Below are 18,558 nucleotides of genomic sequence, written 5' to 3'. Positions count from 1 at the left end.
ATGATCCTGTTATGTTCATCAGTGAGGTGTTAATTAATGGCTGTTGGCTCACAAAGACTTCATCAACTTCTGCCCCAAATCCTCTCTGGTGGCAGCCTCCTCTTAGTCTCTCAGATTAATTACTGGCTCCTGGTAAAGACGAACTTAATTAAAGGAAAACCTTAGCACAGGCTGAAACATCTATCAGACTTTAAATCTTTGGAGGTTCTGGGGGGGGGGGGGGGGGGGGGGGGGGAGTTCTCTCCTCAGCTGAGGGTTTGGGAGGAGGGTGTAGGCCCTGAGCGTCATTCCACTGGAGCTGCAGTGACTGTGGACTTCCACAAACTTGAGGAGTTGCTGGAGTTGGATCAGACACTGGGTCAGAGGGACTTTTTTGGGGAACGTCGCGCATGATAATAACAGAGTAGCCCTCTTTTCTTTTTCTATGTTAGGACTATTTATTCTCAGGTTGTCAGTATGAACCACAGACACGCAGAGATGGACTGGCGGTGGATAGTTTTCACACTGTTTTTAAACTTTCCCTTCACTCACGGGTCTCCCTCCTCCTATGACTTGTTCCACGGGTCCGCTTACACTGGAGTGGTGCACAGACACAGAAACAGGTAAGCACGGTGTTTTATTTGAAATCCTCCTTTTTTTGGGAAACATATAAACGTTGTGTGTCAGAGTCAAGATCCAGTTTATCCCGTCAAATCCCGCTCTTCCTTGTGGTGCGAGCTGTGCGCTGTGGATGCGCTTTTGTTGCGCCTCTGTCGCTCAGTCGCCAAATAAAGGAAATGCGATATCTTCCAAACTTCTCTTTTATCGCAGTGGCCTCGCATCGCTTGAAATTTTAGCCTCTTATGGTCACAACTGTGGCCTGGCGTCCATTCACTGTGCCTGTATCAACCTGCGACTAAATTTGGCACCAGTTTGCCAAAGGTGATAAGATCCAGATAAAGGCAGGAATGTCTCTAATCTCTCGTTTACCAGAGACCGTTACTGCATTTGCAACAGCTCCCTGGTGAGAGATCAGGGGGAAAACATCATTGAATAGTGACGCGCCCTGCAGGAAAAGTTCAACAAAGCATATGGACCTCATTAGGATGAGTTTATTGTCAAATCACTAAAAAGTCCAGCCATTCTCTGTGGTTTTGCACGGAGTTCTTCTTGAATATTTCTCACATTTTCCCTGCCTCTCTCTCTCCTCAGGAACTGGTGCGCCTATGTGGTGCACAAGAACGTGAGCTGCGCCGTGCAGGGGAGTGTGGAGAGCTTCCAGGAGCCCGTGGTGGCCCCCTGCCCAGCATACCAGCCCGGCTGCCAGCAACAAGTGACGTGAGCATCCGGGAAGGGGTCAAGGGTGCATGTTTAGATGTATGAGACAGACAGATACAAAATGTTTCTCAGAGGGAGACCGGGAGGGAGACATCTTCACAGTAGCCGCATGAGAAACTAAATTGGCAGAACAAAAATTGCACAGATTTGAGTGAGTTAGAAGAGCACAAAAACTAGGCCAATGAACAGGAACAGGAAGTGTAGCCCAAATATGATGAGGTCTTTAGATTCCAAGGATCTGGACTCTGTACTAGAGATGAGGTTGGGTTCGGGTCAAGATGAGACATTAGCTGCTTTCAGACATTCTCCTGACATGGTCTCCTGACATTCTCCGGAGGGGCTGTGTGTGAGGGGGCAAGTGAGAGTTTCTCCTGCCAGTCCCCTTTTAAAATCTCAGGAGAAAGTCCAAATTAGAGAATACGGCAGGAGATCCTCTGGAGGATTTACAGCAAGCGAGTGATTGTGTTGATGACGTTTCTACCACTCGACAGATGCAAAAATGAAAAAAGCTGATGTCAAGAGAGGTTGTGGTGATTAATGCTGATGTCTAGACATCTCGAGAGACTCCTGCTGTGTTGTTCATATGTGAAAAGAAAACCCCGTCTGTACCCAATTGTGCCAACATTCTTCAGAGTTAATGTCTGAAAGCAACAACACTGATGGAGTAACACACCTAAATTCTACATCTGAGCTTTGACATCTCGTGCCAACTAGAACGATAACTGAAACTAGACGGGCGCTCGCAGACCTCATACCTCCACCAATGCTTTCACCCTATCTCGAAAAGTTTCATGGAAATCGGTCAAGTAGTTAAGTAACAAACAGACAAAGTTATGGTTAAAGTTGATCAAGATTATATTCCTAATTGAAGATCCAACCAATGCAGCAACTCTAGATCGATCCATAAAGGCTGTATCTTATTTGTTATAGTTTCTATAGACATGAGTATCTTCCAAATGATTACAAGTGAATCCGGGTGCAACTGTAGCTAAACAGGACGGCTGACGCTCCAGAATCACAAGCATTATTGTAAATGTTCATCAATATCATTTACTCAGAGTGTTTATTTATTGGATCCGATTTCAAACTTATACACTATAAAACCGAATCTCTCTGGCTCCACACATTTAACAAATTATTTAGACGTCCAGAAGAGATCTGTCTCTGCCTCTCTGACTCTATTTAGTTTTGTCTGGTGTTTGAATATAAGTTATCATCATCTAATAGTTCACAGCTGTTCATTCCTTAGAAGTAGTTGTATAGCTCTCAATATAACAAATGTAGCTTTGTTGCTTCCAATGCAGTCGATCTTTCTCAAATGTGCATATTTTAAAATGTGACAGCTAAATACATTCTGGATTTTACTTCCTTTCCTCTAACTGTAATAAAATAATAAATCATGTTCTAGTAACACACAGTTTGATTTAAGGCCTCATCTAAACCCAAAACCTTTGAGATGAACAAATCATTATACCCCTTAATAACGGCTTACTGTAAATGGGAGTTTAACAGTTGTCACACAATGTGTTGCAATGCAATAGATTTGACTTTGTGAGTCATTAATTGTGAAACGCAACGTGTTGTGGTTTTACTTTGTTATTCACTCACACAAACATATGCACAAGAGTCATGGTGATGTGGAAATGATCCATGGAAACTGATCATTCTTAGATCACTGGAGCACATTTCCAAGTCTGTGTAAAGTCAGACAAGCTGCCAGTGAGAACAGACATCTCAGGTTTTCCCATTTCTAAGTTATGACATCAAGTTTTGGCTTCATATTATCTCTTGTTGGGATTTTAAGATCACGTTGTTGATTACAGCCAGAGCTTCATTGTCCCACAGGTTTTAAGTTTCCTTTTTTTTCCCCATATTTGTCATCTTTGCTATCAGTGAGGGCGACAGTTGGGAAAACGTGCAAAAGTGACTGTTTCAGATATCAACTCTCCAGATGTTCTACATGACCCCTTGCCTTCGGGGAAATTATGTCATCTATTGTTTCTTTCCCAACTGTTTCCTTTGGCTTGAAAGTTTAGAAGTTAATGTACCGTGAACAATAGATAGCTCAGAAACTGTCAGAGCCCAGAAAGCAGAGGTTTTGGTGATTGCAGGAGTCAACAATAAGAAGAAATAATACGTAGTTTTGGAACAGTTTCTCTTGAAAGGACAAAAACACACATTTTCTCAAAAAGAGAGGAATAACACGGAAAACACTGGTCTGAGTTTGTGATCCCCATTTCACGTTCATACTTTCTTAGGATTTTGAAAAACAAAAGTTATTGATTACACTGCTTTGTTTTACAGATACAAAACTCGGTTTCGACCCACGTACAAGATTGGCTACAAGACATTCACCGAGTTAGAGTGGAGATGCTGTCCTGGTTACCAAGGTCTGGACTGTAAAGATTTAAAACCGCCTCCAGATCGACAAAGGGCGCAGGGAACACAGCCTTACCTCCCACCGAATCCTGGACTCACAACCAGACACACACAAAGTAAGACAGTTCCACTCACCACTGCTAAACCACTAAATTAAACCTGCTCATAGAAAACTTTGTTTGTGTTTATTTAAACATTAATATTTAATTTGTGACTCCAGGGCCAGAGAGGAGAGAGACAGGGCACCATGAGACGAGGCATGGCGGGACAGATAAGGTGCGTCTTCTGGAAGGTGAAGTTCAGCGCCTCTCTCAGACAGTCCTGGGTCTCCAGTCTGCTCTGACAGGGTTGACCAGCAACCTCCGCACAGACCTGCAGGAAGACACAAAGAAGATGCTGGTGACACTTCTTAACAACATGCGTCCACCAGACAGCGCTATGACCGCAGGCACAGAGGAGAGCCCAGCAGTGCTCGATGGTCATCAGGCCGTCCGAAGCGGGATTGTTGGAGACAAGGCCATAGAAAAAATAGTGGCTCGGTTGGATGATATTAACCTTGACCTGAAAAGTAAGGATGACGCTTTGGAAGACCTGAGAGGAACCATGACAAGTCACGAGGGACAGATCCGTGTTCTTATGGATGCCTCGCAATCTCAGACTCCAGCCATAGCAGAGTTTGATGCTATACAGATCTACATCGATGGGAAACTTGAGAAGCTGAAGAAGGAGCTGGACCAGAGTGTGGAGGATCAGATGGCCAAGCTACAAAGCTCATGCAATGACAAGATCCAGACTCTGCAGAAGACCTGTGAAGACAGCCACGACCAAGGTTTGCTCAACCTGAGCAAGCTGGTGGAAACTAAAGAGGCTGACCTGAGAAAGGAGATCCGAGAATTACGTTTGGACATGGTTGCCGCCGATGGACCTATACGCACTCAAAGGCAGACAGATCCATCCAAAAAAGAAGAGCATCACAGTGACCACAAAGACCTGTGGCGTGAGATCGATCGTATTGCAGAGGCTCACCGCATCCTGAATGTCCGTATTGACAATGAGCTGGAGCACCTGTCTGCAGGTCCTCAGGAACTGGACAACGATTTCAGCTTCCAGATTGAGGAGCTGGAGGCACGTATAAATATCACAGAACAAAATGCAGAGACTCACTGCTTCTACATTGAAGAGAAGCTGACAAGTACAATTGGAGACGAAGTGGCTGCACTTCGAAAGCTTCTGGATGAACGTCTGAACAGCATGGAGGACCAGCTTACAAACATGCTGGTGGAAATGAGCAACAATTCATTCCCAGGGATGTTCGGAGACTCCATGGATTCCATACAGTCAGAAGTCAATAACAACAAGTTCCTCCTCCAAGGTTTGGATGATAAGATCAATGCTGTTGGAGAGTTGTGCTCTGCAGGGTGCTCCAGCTCAGGAATTACTGGAGGAGCAGGGAGTTCCTCACCTGCACCTAAAGGCCTAGAAAACATTTTAAAGGACCTGATCCGGTATAGGAATGACTTGGACTTGCTTCACACAAATGTCAGTGCCAACAGAGACAAGGTAAAGAAACTGGAGGACGTTGTTGAAAGGCAGTCGGTCGTGGATGAAAGACGTGCCAAGACAATGGATGATTTCCAAAAAGGACTAGTTAATCTACAAGATAATGTGCTCGGTCTGGCTGGTGCAGTTAAAGGATTAAGTGACTCCTTGAGCAAATACCACCTAGATATGTACAAAATAAACTCGACATGCTGCCATGCGGAGCCGAGTGGCACTGGGAGTGCAGCTAGGGACAACTGGGCGTCAGTCCTCGCAGTACCCAGTGATCACACAGACGACACCAGACGTCAGGTGGAGGAGCTGAATAACAGGCTCGATTCGCTAAGTGAGCAGGTGTCATCTGAGCTGAGTCAGTGTAAACATAACACACAGGGCTTCACTGATGGCATGTCTGCTGTGGATGGACGAGTGACCAGACTTGAAAAGGTGTGTGGGAGGTTGGACGGGGTTTCTGCGAACATCAAAGAGCTGAAAGAAGGGCTGGAGAGGCACGTCGGCGGTCTGCAGGACTGTGTAAACAGGATGAACGTCACCTGCAGGAATCACGGCGCAGACATCGTCGCCCTGCAGAATTCCCTGCAGAAGTTCCAGGCACAGCTGTCGAGCATGGCCAAACATGTTTTGAAAGACATCGCTGCCAAAGAGCCAGGTGAGTTTGTGGTTTGATGAGACTTTGATGATGTCATTGCCGTTCTGTTTTTGTGTCTTAAAAAAAGAAGTCTTCACGGGACCTCTTAGACTTTCAGTGAGATCAACCAAGTCAGTGCGAGGTCATATTTAACGATATTGGCATTTGATAGCTTGACATCCATCCATCAATTGTCTATACTACTTATCCTTTGAGGTTTGTGGAGGCAGAAGCCAATTGATTGCATGACATTGGAAGCCATATTAAGAGTCTGGCTGTGGTATTGTAGTTGTGTCATCCAATGTGATGTTGGAAGGCTTTATTTTGCTCGCCTTTTCATTTCATCATCTACATCCACTTTACCCCGGGTTTTGTCCGTCTGTGCTTTAACTTCTGGGACAAGTGACAAAGGAAAAATACACTGTTAGCCAGTCAGCTGATTTTCCTTCCAATGTTTGTAATAGTAATGGATCAGGATTATTCATTGCTGATAGCTATGTAATGTGAATAAAACTTTAATACATTACCTCACCTATATTGTGGCTGAGCCACATTAAGTAGATTTTCATCTGCAATGGTGGTGATGACAACAACTCCCATGATCCCACTCTGCTTCTCGACGTGATCAAACTAGGTCTTTTGTTATTGTATAGTTTGAGAAACCCCTCGCGGCCGAAGTTACATATATTGTGTCGGAAAAAGTCCATTGGTTATATCATCTTAAATGGATTTCCACATTAGCAAAGTCAAACACTGAAAGGCAAGAAGTTGGACATACTAACAATCTTTTTTTCAGTTTCTCCGTTATAACTTTCAATTCATCGGGTGCGATTAACATCTGTGTAAACACAAACTGCTCCTGAAGATAATCCCCCATATAATGCATTCTGCTTGCTTGGTTTACATGGAGGCCTGGAACGGAAGGATCAGATCCCATGAATGGCCACAGGGTATTTCCCGGAGTGGGAGGACACGAGTTCACTGGGCCTCCTTTTGCCTGCCTTGAGTCTGTCATTCAATATATCCCGGCACCGAGAGGCAGAGGCCCACATTGGAAACTTCCTGTGACTTAGATTCATGTTGTCCTAAGAATTCCTCAGTTTTAATGTAAGGAATGGGACAGGTAAACCGAATCTCACATTTTTACATGTCACGCTCTGTTTATATTGCAGTCCCAGCCCCTCATAACCATTACTGATAATTTACATGCACTATTTCGTGTCTCATTGCTCCCTGGTATAAATGCCCACCTATTCCCTTTATGAACATGTTGTGTTGTGAGGTCCTCTGTTTTGCGCCATGATGTTGCTTTAATACTGATACCACAAAACTGCAGACCTCAACCTCAGCACACACACAAACACGCAGCCTCATACACAATACACCTCCCTCCCTCCTCTCCGTCTCCGACACATGTACACATGCCAGCCTCCAGAGATTCCCGTAGGGTGACCTCAGCCTGATGTGTGGAGTCTGGTCCTCATTAAGGGCCCTGACTCACTGCTGGAGCCAGTCTTGATGGAGAGGGGAGAAGCAGGCCTCCACACCCAAGACCAGATGCTTCGACTACCCTCAGCTGTGATGTCATGACTGGGGCCCCATCACTTGGTGCCTCCCTTTCTTAAACTGCCAAACAATGGTGGGATAGGGACCTGAGGAGAACGGGAAGGTGGATGCATTAATGGTCGGGGTGTAGTGAGACGGGAGTGCATGAAGGCATTTTGTATTCCATTGCGGTCGTTGCCAAATATGGCCTGTTATTTCCAAACTGTGATGTTCGATTTCATTACCGTACATGGAACATTATACAGCACCTCTGCCCAGCATTAAATCAGGCAGAACTCTGCGTACTGCAGCAGGATTGTGAAAGATATTTGTCTGTGATCTCACTTTATGAGTAGTGTTTGTGTAATACTAGTTTATCTTCTATTTCTATGAGTATTCCAAGGAAAAGTCTGACATTATGGGAAATATGCTTATTTATTTATGCTTGATAGCAGAAGCTACCCCCAGCAGCTGGCCAACTTAGCTTAGCATAAGACTGGAAGCAGGCGGGGGCTCACTAATCAACACATTATATCTTGTTTGTTTAATCTGCACAAAAGTTCAAACTGACAATCCCTGTTTTACAGACAATTTTTTTAAGCAGGAACATTTGGCAGGCAACCGATATGTCACATAACCCCCGATAGAATTTGTCATTTTCACACCATGCACTATGTGTTAATTTGTTACCTTAAATGGAGGCAGGCTTGCTAAATCTGCTTTTTCCTGTCTTTGCAGATTACTGCTGGTAACTATTTACAGCTCAGACATGAACACGACAGAGGAAATACTCTTGTTTGCTTTTTTCTCTGAGTTAGATGAGAAGATAACCTGCAGTAAAGTAGATAACCTGCAGTAAAGTAGATAACCTGCAGTAAAGTGAAACCGAGTTTGGTACTGATAGGAATAATCAAAACCAAACTTATCAGTAAAATAAAAACACTTGGACATACATCAAAAAAGATAAGAACTGCCTAAAATGACAGAAACCATCTCAATTCAGAACTTATTTGACTTTTTAGTTTGGCCCATGTTCAATCCACTAACCTGGAAGAGGCAGCGTTGATTAACTATACTGCAGCCAGCCACCAGGGGGCAATCCAGAAGATTTGGCTTCACTTTTGGGGAGCAGTCATGTCGTCTTTCTTTACATACGTTCTATGCTTTTGGCAGATCAGGCTAATTGTTTCCAGACTTTGTGCTAAGCTAAGTTAGCCAGTTGCTGGTGATACCCCCCTATATTTACCATTCAGATCTGAGCGTGGTAACGATGCTACTCTTGGCAAGAGAGCGGACGTTCATATTTCCCAAACTGCCAAATTCTCCTATAATAGCAAATATCATGTAATCTCACTTTGTGCCCATAGTTGAAACCTTGAATCTCACGAGAGAGGGAGTTGAGCTGTGCGGTGAAGGATTTTTACGTTTTGGAAAGAGAGAATTAGAGATAAAATGTCCACGAAAAATCCCAGTTCTTTGGGTGTGGTGGAGTTTGAGAGCCTCCTGAAATGTTTCCTCTCGGCGCCTGAGCTCATGTTCTCCACACAGTCATATGAAGACCCCGAGGAGGCTGCGAACAGATGAGGTGTTGTAACAACATAACTGAAAGATTAACCCGAATAGCTTTGCCCTTAGTCAATGGGACGGCTGAATGGAGCTGCGTGACTCCAGCTGCAAAACGCTGGCATCGCCTCGCCCTCCATCAGCAGCTGCTGGATTTACGACGAGAACCACACAACCCTTGTATGTTTGTCTCCCGCCGTCCGGTGAGAGTTGGAGTTCAGCGTCTCTGTTGCATCATTTCAAAGTCCAACACTGATGCATGTTGTCAATAATATGTTAGAAAAAGTGGAAATATGGAAATGTTGAGCATGGCCTTCCTCATGCAGACGGTGACTAATCAGTTTTCTGAATTTTCTCATTCGATTCTCAAGTTGTTTTTTAATTCTACTCCTCCTTTTTATTTTGGAGGTGATCCCAGACCGGCTCAAATCACTTCCCTGTTGTTTCCCTCTCTCTCTCTCTCTCTCTCTCTCTCTCTCTCTCTCTCTCTCTCCTATCTCTCAATTGCTCTCTCCTTACTCCCTCGTCGCTCTCTCCTTCTGTTCTGTTTTTTCCTTCCAATTTGTCCTTCGGAGAATGCCAGAGGACTTCTCCTTCTCCTCTTCCTCCGCCCCGTCCTGGGAGTACATATCGACAGAACGGGCCAGCTGATGAAAACACACAAACAATAACACACACACACACACACACACACACACACACACACACACACACACACACACGCGCAAAAGAAGGCAGTTTTGTTAAAGCGGGGGATAAAATACATTCTTTGATTTCATGGATCAATGCTTTGCAATTGATCATTGTGGCTGTATATTGGGGAGACAGGGAGTGAGATTAACTGTCTGCAGTGATGAGGGAGTACAAGAAAAACAAGACATCAAAAGACTTGTTTGAAGTTGGAGGGTGTCTGCTGGGAAAGAAAGGAAAATTGTGTTCGACACTGCCACACACACACACACACACACACAGACACACACACATAGTATATATTTAGTCAGCCCCAGAATTTGGAGGGGGCGCTCCAGCTTCCCCGGAGACCCTTTCCGAAGCTGCGAGGGTTGAGGTGTATCCATCCCTGACCCGGGGAACCCATCTGTAAGTCTTCAGGAGAGAATGGAGCCAGTGACACAATGGGAGTTCCTGAGGTCTGCCATGCAGTGCACAATTTAAACCTCCCATCGTTAATTTCACTGGAGCAAAATGGGGTGGAGGGTGAAATTGTGTCCATGTGCATCTAGAAAATGAGAACTATGTGTGATGTGTGATGCGTGTGCGTGTGCGTGTGTGTGTGTGTGTGTGTGTGTGTGTGTGTGCGTGTGTGTGTGTGTGTGATTGTGCATGCTCCACACCCTTGACACCATTTTCCATGGCGTGATCGACGTGTCTGCTGCAATATTCCTTTAGGCTTTCTCACACTTTTGAACACTCACGTTCTGTCACCTACAATCTGTGGAGGCCCCGGTGACTAAACGCGTCCCTCCCCCTGCAGCGTCTCGATCTGCTCGCGAGCGATAACATCTGGTTTTGGTGAGTCTCTTGGTTGCACCAGCGCCCCTTGTGTATGTGCGCGCCTTCCAGTGTGTTTTTGTGACTTTGCGGTTGCCCCCTTAGTGAGACCGTGGAGTGAGAGACAGGCGGAGAGCTCATGGGAAATATGCACTCAGGCAACCGGCGTCCTGAAGGAGGCAAAGGGAGGAAATGAGGAAGAGATTTCTGATTATCTCAGTACAACGTGATTGCTGGGTTTAATTTGTTTTTGATTATCCGTGTGGTTTCTGAGTAGCTTGTGGTATCACTTGCAGTAAGACGAAGGAATTCTGTGGATGATGTTTTATTTGATAAGAGCACAGTGTCTGATTACTTTCATAATCCAGAGTAACAAGCAGACAAATGTAATTACATTACTTCCAGTAACTTGATTGATCATTTTTGCCGCAGTGCAAGACTGGATGTTACTTTCAGGATGTGTTGTTGGCCGGGCAGAACCTAAAGTCATTTTAGTTTAATATTGATGTCAGAAATAGTTGCGAGACAAAATTAACTGAGTAGCTTATTCTTAAGCTAAAGTATTTCGAAAATGTCTGAGATGAACGGAGCAGCAATGACAAATGAATTGAGGAGTTATTGTCAGTAATGGTAGAATATGTGAGTAGATGTATTCTATATCAAGCAGTCTGGTTGTAATCATAGTCCAGGATCAGCTGCCATCCTGATCCATGACCCCCCGTCAGCACTGAGCTGAAACCACGACGGTGCTCACAGCCTATTAGCTGATAGCTGTAAATCAATCTGTGCTTTTACTCGTGTTGTTGGAGCTGTCTATCATCTGGTTTACACATGTTTCCATGGACCCTTGTTAAAGACTGTTTGTCCACCAGCTGACTCTGAGTCAGGTGTCCATGGCCTCTAAAACCAGGGGATTCTCACCATTACACAACTTCCTCTCTTTGCTGAGATTGAATACGTGTCTGTGTTTAAATTCTTTATACAATAGTCACCATGCTTGTTTCCCCGCAGCACCTTTGTGGTTGTTTGTGTTCTCCCACAGTTTCCCCAAAGCCTTTTCAGCCAAATCTTAACTGTATAACCATTCGCAATAAGTGGCAATTTCCTTAATGTGAGTGTCTCTGGCTGAACGGCGTCTCCATAATCCTGTTAGACAGTCTCTCCACTTATGCCCAACCTCACCCACAAGGTTGTAGCGGCTCGGCCCAGAGCAACACGCGAGCCGCTTCAACCCTTCACTGAATCTTAAGTGCAGCGTGACACAAATTTGTCCGACACCTGGTTGTCAGACACATCTTGATTTGTCTGTGGGACCCTCTCTCAGCGCCTCTACGCTGACCTAAGGCTCCAGCCGTGTCTGTGCCCTCGGGGGGTCCGGGCAGGCAGCCAGCTGGTTTCCGTTCAGATGGTTCTCGTTGCCGAAAAACTCACACCCACTCCGCCTGCTCGGCTTTTATGAAGGGTAATAATGGTACCAGCTGAAAACTCAGCAGTGCAGAGTAAGCCAGGTCTTATTTGGCCCGTTATCAGAGTGGACGTCGTTTCTGAGAATTCACAAGAGTACGGAGGGATGCGGTCTGACTATGCGAGAGGAAGTGGGAGTTGTAAACAAAAAGTTTACTGGAGGCTTGTGCGATTACAGTTAGAACATTTTCCATAACTTTCATTTGGGTTGAGAGAGGTGACCCGAAGCTTTTTATCCTTGATGATCATACGGTGAGGAAGTGAATCATATATCGATTTATTTATAATCTGGCTACTGTTTTTTTTTTTTTGTTCTCCACTTTTCTAGGAATGACCTTAAGACCGGAGAGGCCCGCTTCTCTGCCAGACACAACTCAGACCAGAACCAGAATAAAACAAATCCAGATCCCTATAATCTTCCCGCCGCCACCGTCCAGCCCCAGGCAGCCTTACAATCCCAGCCAACCGGCGCAGCCCAACACGCGCACCATCCGGATCAGCTCTCCGAACCAGCCGTCCAGCCCCCAGCAGCCGGGCCACCGCACCGTGCCCCTGGTTCCCGTACGGCCCGTTGTGGAGACGGGCGAGGCGGGACCACCGGGGTACAGCCGCAGGGTGACTGTGCGGAGGGGCTCCGAGCAGTCGTCTGACCTGCCACTCAAAGGGTTTGCTGGAGCTCCAGGTGAGCAGCACTAACGTTCACACTGACCTTTAGTGTTTCTAGACTGAATCCACTCTGCAGCTGCAAACACCTGGTGAGATACGTCTGTGTGAAATCTAAAAGAAACCTGCACTGAGTTTGATTTCTCACTATGTGGATTCATGGCACAAAACTGGATTTGGCAATGTTTGAAATTATAGCCTGCAAATTACAGTGCAAATACCAGCATGATACTGAAATACATCTGTTTGGATTGTCACATGCATCCTGCACAGGGTCCAAACACTGTCCACACTGGCCCTCAGCATTTTAACATTTCAGTTTTATACGTAGTTATCAAGTCCAGAGGTTTATCCACCTTAATGATTTGTTTCCCATCACAACAATAATGAAAATTATAATAAAAGAACATCATTTTTCAAAACAATATCATTTCCTTTAGCCATTTTTGCCACACGGTAACTAATAACGTTTTCTGCATACTACTCACATTAAACACAGGACTGTGCAGTAACTGAGTAAAGATCACTCCCACAAAATTCTTATTTTGATTCACAAAATCCAGATCATCGTCCAGAGCTGCATCAAGTTTCCCCTGCTCACAGATATAAGCACTTTACATGTGCACACATTTCATAAAGCTTCCTGTGTTATTTCTTGACAAATTCACAAACTAGTGGAAAAACGCTGGATCTCACGAAGCGAAAGAAAGTGAAAATAAGGTGAAAAGTGGAGAATTAAGTCCTGGATCTGCTTCCTTTAATTGAATCCACTCCAGAAGTGAATGACTTCTTCCTTGGCTCAAACCGCACCCGTCCACTGAGTTTCAATAAAACTAGTTCAGTAGTTTTGCTGTAATCCTGCCGCCAGACAAACTGGAGGTAATTACTGCTCTTGTCCTTTTCCTCCTGCACTCGTGTATTTCTCCCGGTAAACTTCCTCAGTGACTGTCATTCATTCCTCGTGTGTGTGAATGAGTGTTGATCATGTATCATCGCTGCAGTGACAAAAGGATGATTTTATAGCGCTCTCTCTCTCTCTCTGTGTTTTTATGACAACACGTCTAGCGCTGTATCAGACTGAGCCAGCGTTGCCATGTGTTCGTCAATATTCATCTTGTCATCTGAGCTCGTCAGGAACCTGTTTCTGTTTTGTCCCTTTTCACACATGGAAGCCATAACGAGGGATTAACTATCTGTGTACTTTTGGTATTTTTGTCATGCACACATAATAATTCTTCACTAAAAGGCCTTTTAACCGCGACCAACTCCAATTGGACGGATGAGACAATAGAGCGTCGCAGATTTAGCTCTGGATTGAATTATCTGGACTTCTTCTACTGCGGGATGATTAGGGAGAACAACAAACTGCAAAATATGCTTTGTTACAGTTTTCCCATGGGCTCGGTTTGAGACGTCAGCAGTGACTGTTCACTGGGTGTGGGCGAGGAAGCCGTGTATGTTCCTCTTAGTCCGAGAAGTGATTCGTAAAAATCTTCAGGCTTTAGTTTAGAGTCGTGAAATGTGGCTCTATTCATCCTTTAAAATGTAGATGCATGTTCTCTCATCGTCTTTTTACCGTTCCAAAACTCGATGGAGGGATGTGGTACGAGTCAGGAAAGAATCCATTAAAGTTCCTAACATTTTTGTTTATTTCTCAGAGAATTATGTGTGAATCTTAAAGGAAAAAAGGTTTGTGCGAACCCTAATAAAAATCTGGATCTAGTGGTTTAAAATGTGGTTTCATAAGGGTGTAGGTTTTTTCAGCTGCGGCACAATAACCAATGGGGCTAGAAACATGTAACTTAACCACCAATGTGTAGCTGAGAAGCGTAATGTGGCCTCGGCTTTAAGGCTTGTTTAATTTAACGGGACTGTTGAGGCTTGGCCGAGGTATGTGCTCTACTGAGCGACATTCTAACGGCAAGCATGCAGGTTTGAATCCATTTCAAGGCTCAGAGGAAAGTGTAAACACCTGAATCTGCTGGAAATTTAAACCTGATTCCAGAAGACACTTTTAATGCAGTTTACTATAACCTGCTGGGTCTTCATTTATAAATTCTCTAGGAAACTATCCCACGGTGTTTTTGCAACGATTTTCACATGGAAAACCAAACGACCGCCCCTGATTCTAAAACCTGATTCTGATTCCTCTCGCAGGTTATCCTCCTGTGCAGCCGGTGTCTTTCCAGCCTCAGTCAACCAGCCACCGAGGTACAGCAGCCGCTCATTATCAGGTTACATCGCATGCAACTGAAGGCTTTGGCATTCTTCCACATCCGTGTAAAAAAAAAACACACAAAAAAACCTGGAAAAGCTGAGAATAATTAGCAGCTTTAGATTCGCAGGGAGTGGGGAGAGGATGTGTTTAGTTTAAGGATGTGTGGGCGGAGTGTGGGCGGCTTCAGCTCGTCTGCTGTCACTCAGCATGAGAGTCGTCTCCCCCGGGCCGCAGGGCAAATGTTACACTTGGTGAGGATGAAGGAAACTGTGTTATTGAAAAGGATAATGGCTGCAGCAACTGAAGCAAGGATCTTTAGTTATTTTTTTTCTCCTTTCTGCCACAAACACTGAATCGTATTCATTTGATTCTGTATATTCATTTACAGGCAGCCAGAGACTTGCATGAATGAAGCAGCTCTAAATATAAAGGTGTCGCCTCGCAGCCTCGACAGAAGAAATTAACACCTTCTTCTGTTGTTCCGTGTTGTAGTTCCTGTAGCAGCGAAGGTGCCATGGAACCCACTGCAACAAGCTGCACTTGCATCACCAGGTAAAACCCACCTGGAAATGATCTCTCTGCATAGATAGAGATAAAAAGATAACATGTATAGACCGGTTGATATTTTGTTAAATAACCGGATGAAGGATGAAGCAGTAATTCATCTCTGAAGTGAGACACTGACTTGCATGTTTTTTGGTTTTCAGTTTCATTCGACAACAGCGCCTTCGCGGATCCCTTCTCCTTCACCGCCGGCCTCACCCAGCAGCCGTTCTCTGGAGATTTCGGCATCATTCGTTTTAACAGGGTTCTGGTCAATGATGGTGGACACTACAACCCCCAAACAGGTAGAGAGAGAGAGAGACAGAGAGAGAGAGAGAGAGAGAGAGAGAGACAGACACACACACACACACACACCTTGTTCTTCAGATGAACTTCAGTTAAACCTAAACAAATCCAATTTCCATTAAAATCAATTTATTTCAGTTTAACGATTTAGCCTATTATCATGTGAGTGGAGTTCAAAGCTGCACTAAATGTTTTTTTATAAAACACACTGAATCAAATACCTTGTGTAATGTGGAGGTGGTTGTTCGTACTGATGAATCAACTCAGAATGTTTTCAATTAGTCAAAAACATAATCTAAAACCATTTCTAAATTGATGCCTTTAAAAACGTGTCACTCAAATTTGAAAATAAAATCACAGGAGGTGACAACTTCGTGGTTTGGGCTTCGTCTAGGAGCCGTTTTCTTTACATTCTCATTCCTCTGAATTCAGCCTCTTATCATGTTTGTCTGACAACTCATTAGTAATCACATCATCTTTCCCCTTTCCTCCTTCCACAGGGCTCTTCACTGCACCACTGGACGGTCGATACCTGATCTCAGGCCTGCTGACAGCGAAGCAGGGCCACCACGTAGAAGCCGTCCTGTCCGTGTCAAACCGCAGCGTCCAGAAGCTGCGGAGCTCAGCAGCGCCTGCAGCAGGTCAACACCGGGACTCAGCCGGCGGCACCTGTGGCTGCGGCGGCTCGGTGTCCTTCAGTCTCATCCTGCCCCTGAGGAAAGGAGACCGTGTGGGTCTGGTCAGGACTGGAGGTCAACTGGCCACCACTGAGGCCAGGGAGATCCTCTCCTCCTACAGCGCCCTCTACCTGTACGCACAACAGGCCCAAAGATAGCTGCAGCTCACGGACACAGAGAGCGAGGACTCGTTTGCTCCCTGAGAGTCGGACTGGAGGAAATGTTGACTAGAAGCAGTTTTCACTGACTTGCTGTGATGCAGCCATTTCACCACAGCGTGAAGATTATAAATCCAGTTAAACGAGTCATTATGTCGCCTTTTGTAAACCATTTGCCTTAAAATACCTGAATATGAGAAATAGGATTTGCTCCTAATATATTTGATTATCAACTTGTTTATTTTGTAGCTATTGTGAATGTCTTGTGTAAAAGTCTTTATAAATTAACATTAAAATTCGTAAAATGAAATATTTATTGTAACGAAACCATCTCAGAGACTCGTATCAACACATCAGTGGGATGTGATATTGCTGGTTAGGCAATAAACCTTGATAAATCACAGTTTAGCATGAGGTCAGTTGAGATCCGTGTAATCTACACTACAGAAGAATAGAAATGACTGATGAACACACTTTAAGGAGATTGATGAGTAGAAAAACAAGGGATCAGCAACACAAGCTTTTTTTAAATGTTACAAGCTGCACTGAGGAAAAACCCCATTTGGGTCATTACGTAAAGTGGGTGTGGGTGAAAAATACATTTCCCCTCTCCTCACTCATGAGGTTTAGAAAGTTTCCCAGCAGCAAACTTAACCTTCATTTCAGCCTCTGCCAACATTTAAAAACAGGAGAAAACCCCTCACAGACAACAGTCCACTGAATTAATGGTTTTGTAATGTTTCATAGTTTTATTGTTCCATAAAACAAAGTGAGATTTGGAATGACCGGAGGGACTGAACCTGCAATACACTCATATTGTTTCTAGCAGAGTAGACAAGGTTCAGAAGTTAAATTCAATCAAACTGCACAAACTCGTATCTGTTGCCCAGCTCTGCCAGATTTTTTATCATCAAGATCCATAAATTATTCTCTGGGAAATTCATGAAAATGTCAAAATCTCCCCGCGTTAAAGAAAGTGATTCCTGGATCTGTGCTAAAATGTCATGGCTTCTTTCCTGGTCCATGTCCTCCCCTTCCATCAAGTTTTTAAAAAGGGGAGAAAAAAGAAACACGCAGCACAGAAACAGTTATTCAGTTAGAAACTTTATTTAATACAAATATGACCACAAGCCACACTTTGTTAGCTTCCACAGGCCTGTATTACTTTTCCTTCTCTTTTTTTAAACATATTTTCAACCACATCTCTATACAAATCAAAACACAGCATATACACTTAAGGTATCTCTGTTGGTCAGACACATTAAAATAAACGAGCGTTAACCTCCAAGCCGAACGAAGCAAACAGATCACACGCTTTAAAAGAAACGATAAAAGAACAAAAGGCATCGGAGACAGAAGAACGTGATGATCAGTAAATATACTGGAACGTGTTTTCCACAGCAGTCGAGCAGTGAGAACAATATTTACCACGTGTCCCGGGGTCATAGGGGATGAAGTGTGATTCTTCCACACAAGATGCTTTACTTTCATAGAAAGAATGGAATTCATTTAGTTCATTATAATATTTATCTGACTTCACCAAACTTCGTGGGGAACAAGCAGACGTCTCAAAAGGAAAAAACACGCACAGACACACCGGTGGTAGAGAGTGAACTCGGAAACACTTCAGTCAAATTAGGACGACTAAAATCTAAATGAAAACTCGATGGGAGAGAACTCGTCTGTTGTGCTTTTCTTCTCCCTTGCTCCTGCTGCTTTACGATTTTTAATCCTCATCATCATCATTATTATCATCATCATCATCATCATTATTATCATCATCATCATCATCATCATCATTATTATCATCATCACACTGGTCAGATCCACGTCAGCAGGGCGGCACATCTGCCCACAATTGTTTTCCCAAAACATCCACACACACACACACACACACACACACACACACACACACACACACACACGCACACAACAGTGAAGCACTTCAAAAAGCTTCCTGTGCACAGTCAAGTATTTCCTGTTTATCTCCAAACATGACCCAATGGCTCTTCCTCTGATGACCAGAGG

At 44.3% G+C, this 18,558-nt stretch overlaps 1 protein-coding gene across 1 annotated transcript; it reads left to right on the top strand.

Moving 5' to 3' along the window:
• The first annotated feature begins 283 nt into the window (after positions 1 to 283).
• emilin2a (elastin microfibril interfacer 2a) lies at positions 284 to 17,354 on the top strand. The gene is made up of 9 exons (XM_034613163.1): positions 284 to 602; positions 1,192 to 1,317; positions 3,622 to 3,812; positions 3,917 to 5,905; positions 12,294 to 12,647; positions 14,786 to 14,839; positions 15,339 to 15,398; positions 15,554 to 15,694; positions 16,196 to 17,354. Exons 1-9 carry the CDS (start codon positions 457 to 459, stop codon positions 16,528 to 16,530), a joined length of 3,396 nt encoding a protein of 1,131 aa, XP_034469054.1. The 5' UTR covers positions 284 to 456; the 3' UTR covers positions 16,531 to 17,354.
• The last annotated feature ends 1,204 nt before the right edge of the window (positions 17,355 to 18,558 follow it).

Source organism: Hippoglossus hippoglossus, chromosome 17 (assembly GCF_009819705.1).
Source record: "Hippoglossus hippoglossus isolate fHipHip1 chromosome 17, fHipHip1.pri, whole genome shotgun sequence".
Taxonomy (NCBI): Eukaryota; Metazoa; Chordata; class Actinopteri; order Pleuronectiformes; family Pleuronectidae; genus Hippoglossus; species Hippoglossus hippoglossus.
The sequence above is the reverse complement of the archived record's forward strand: the minus strand, read 5'-3'. Positions and strand labels throughout refer to the sequence as shown.

What these genes read in the sequence shown, in the direction of transcription:
- emilin2a (XM_034613163.1), top strand. Translation starts at nt 457, where the DNA reads ATGAACCACAGACACGCAGAGATGGACTGGCGGTGGATAGTTTTCACA. An exon ending in TCAGTCAACCAGCCACCGAG is followed by an intron (nt 14,840 to 15,338) that starts GTACAGCAGCCG and finishes TCCGTGTTGTAG; the next exon opens with TTCCTGTAGCAGCGAAGGTG. An exon ending in ACACTACAACCCCCAAACAG is followed by an intron (nt 15,695 to 16,195) that starts GTAGAGAGAGAG and finishes CTCCTTCCACAG; the next exon opens with GGCTCTTCACTGCACCACTG.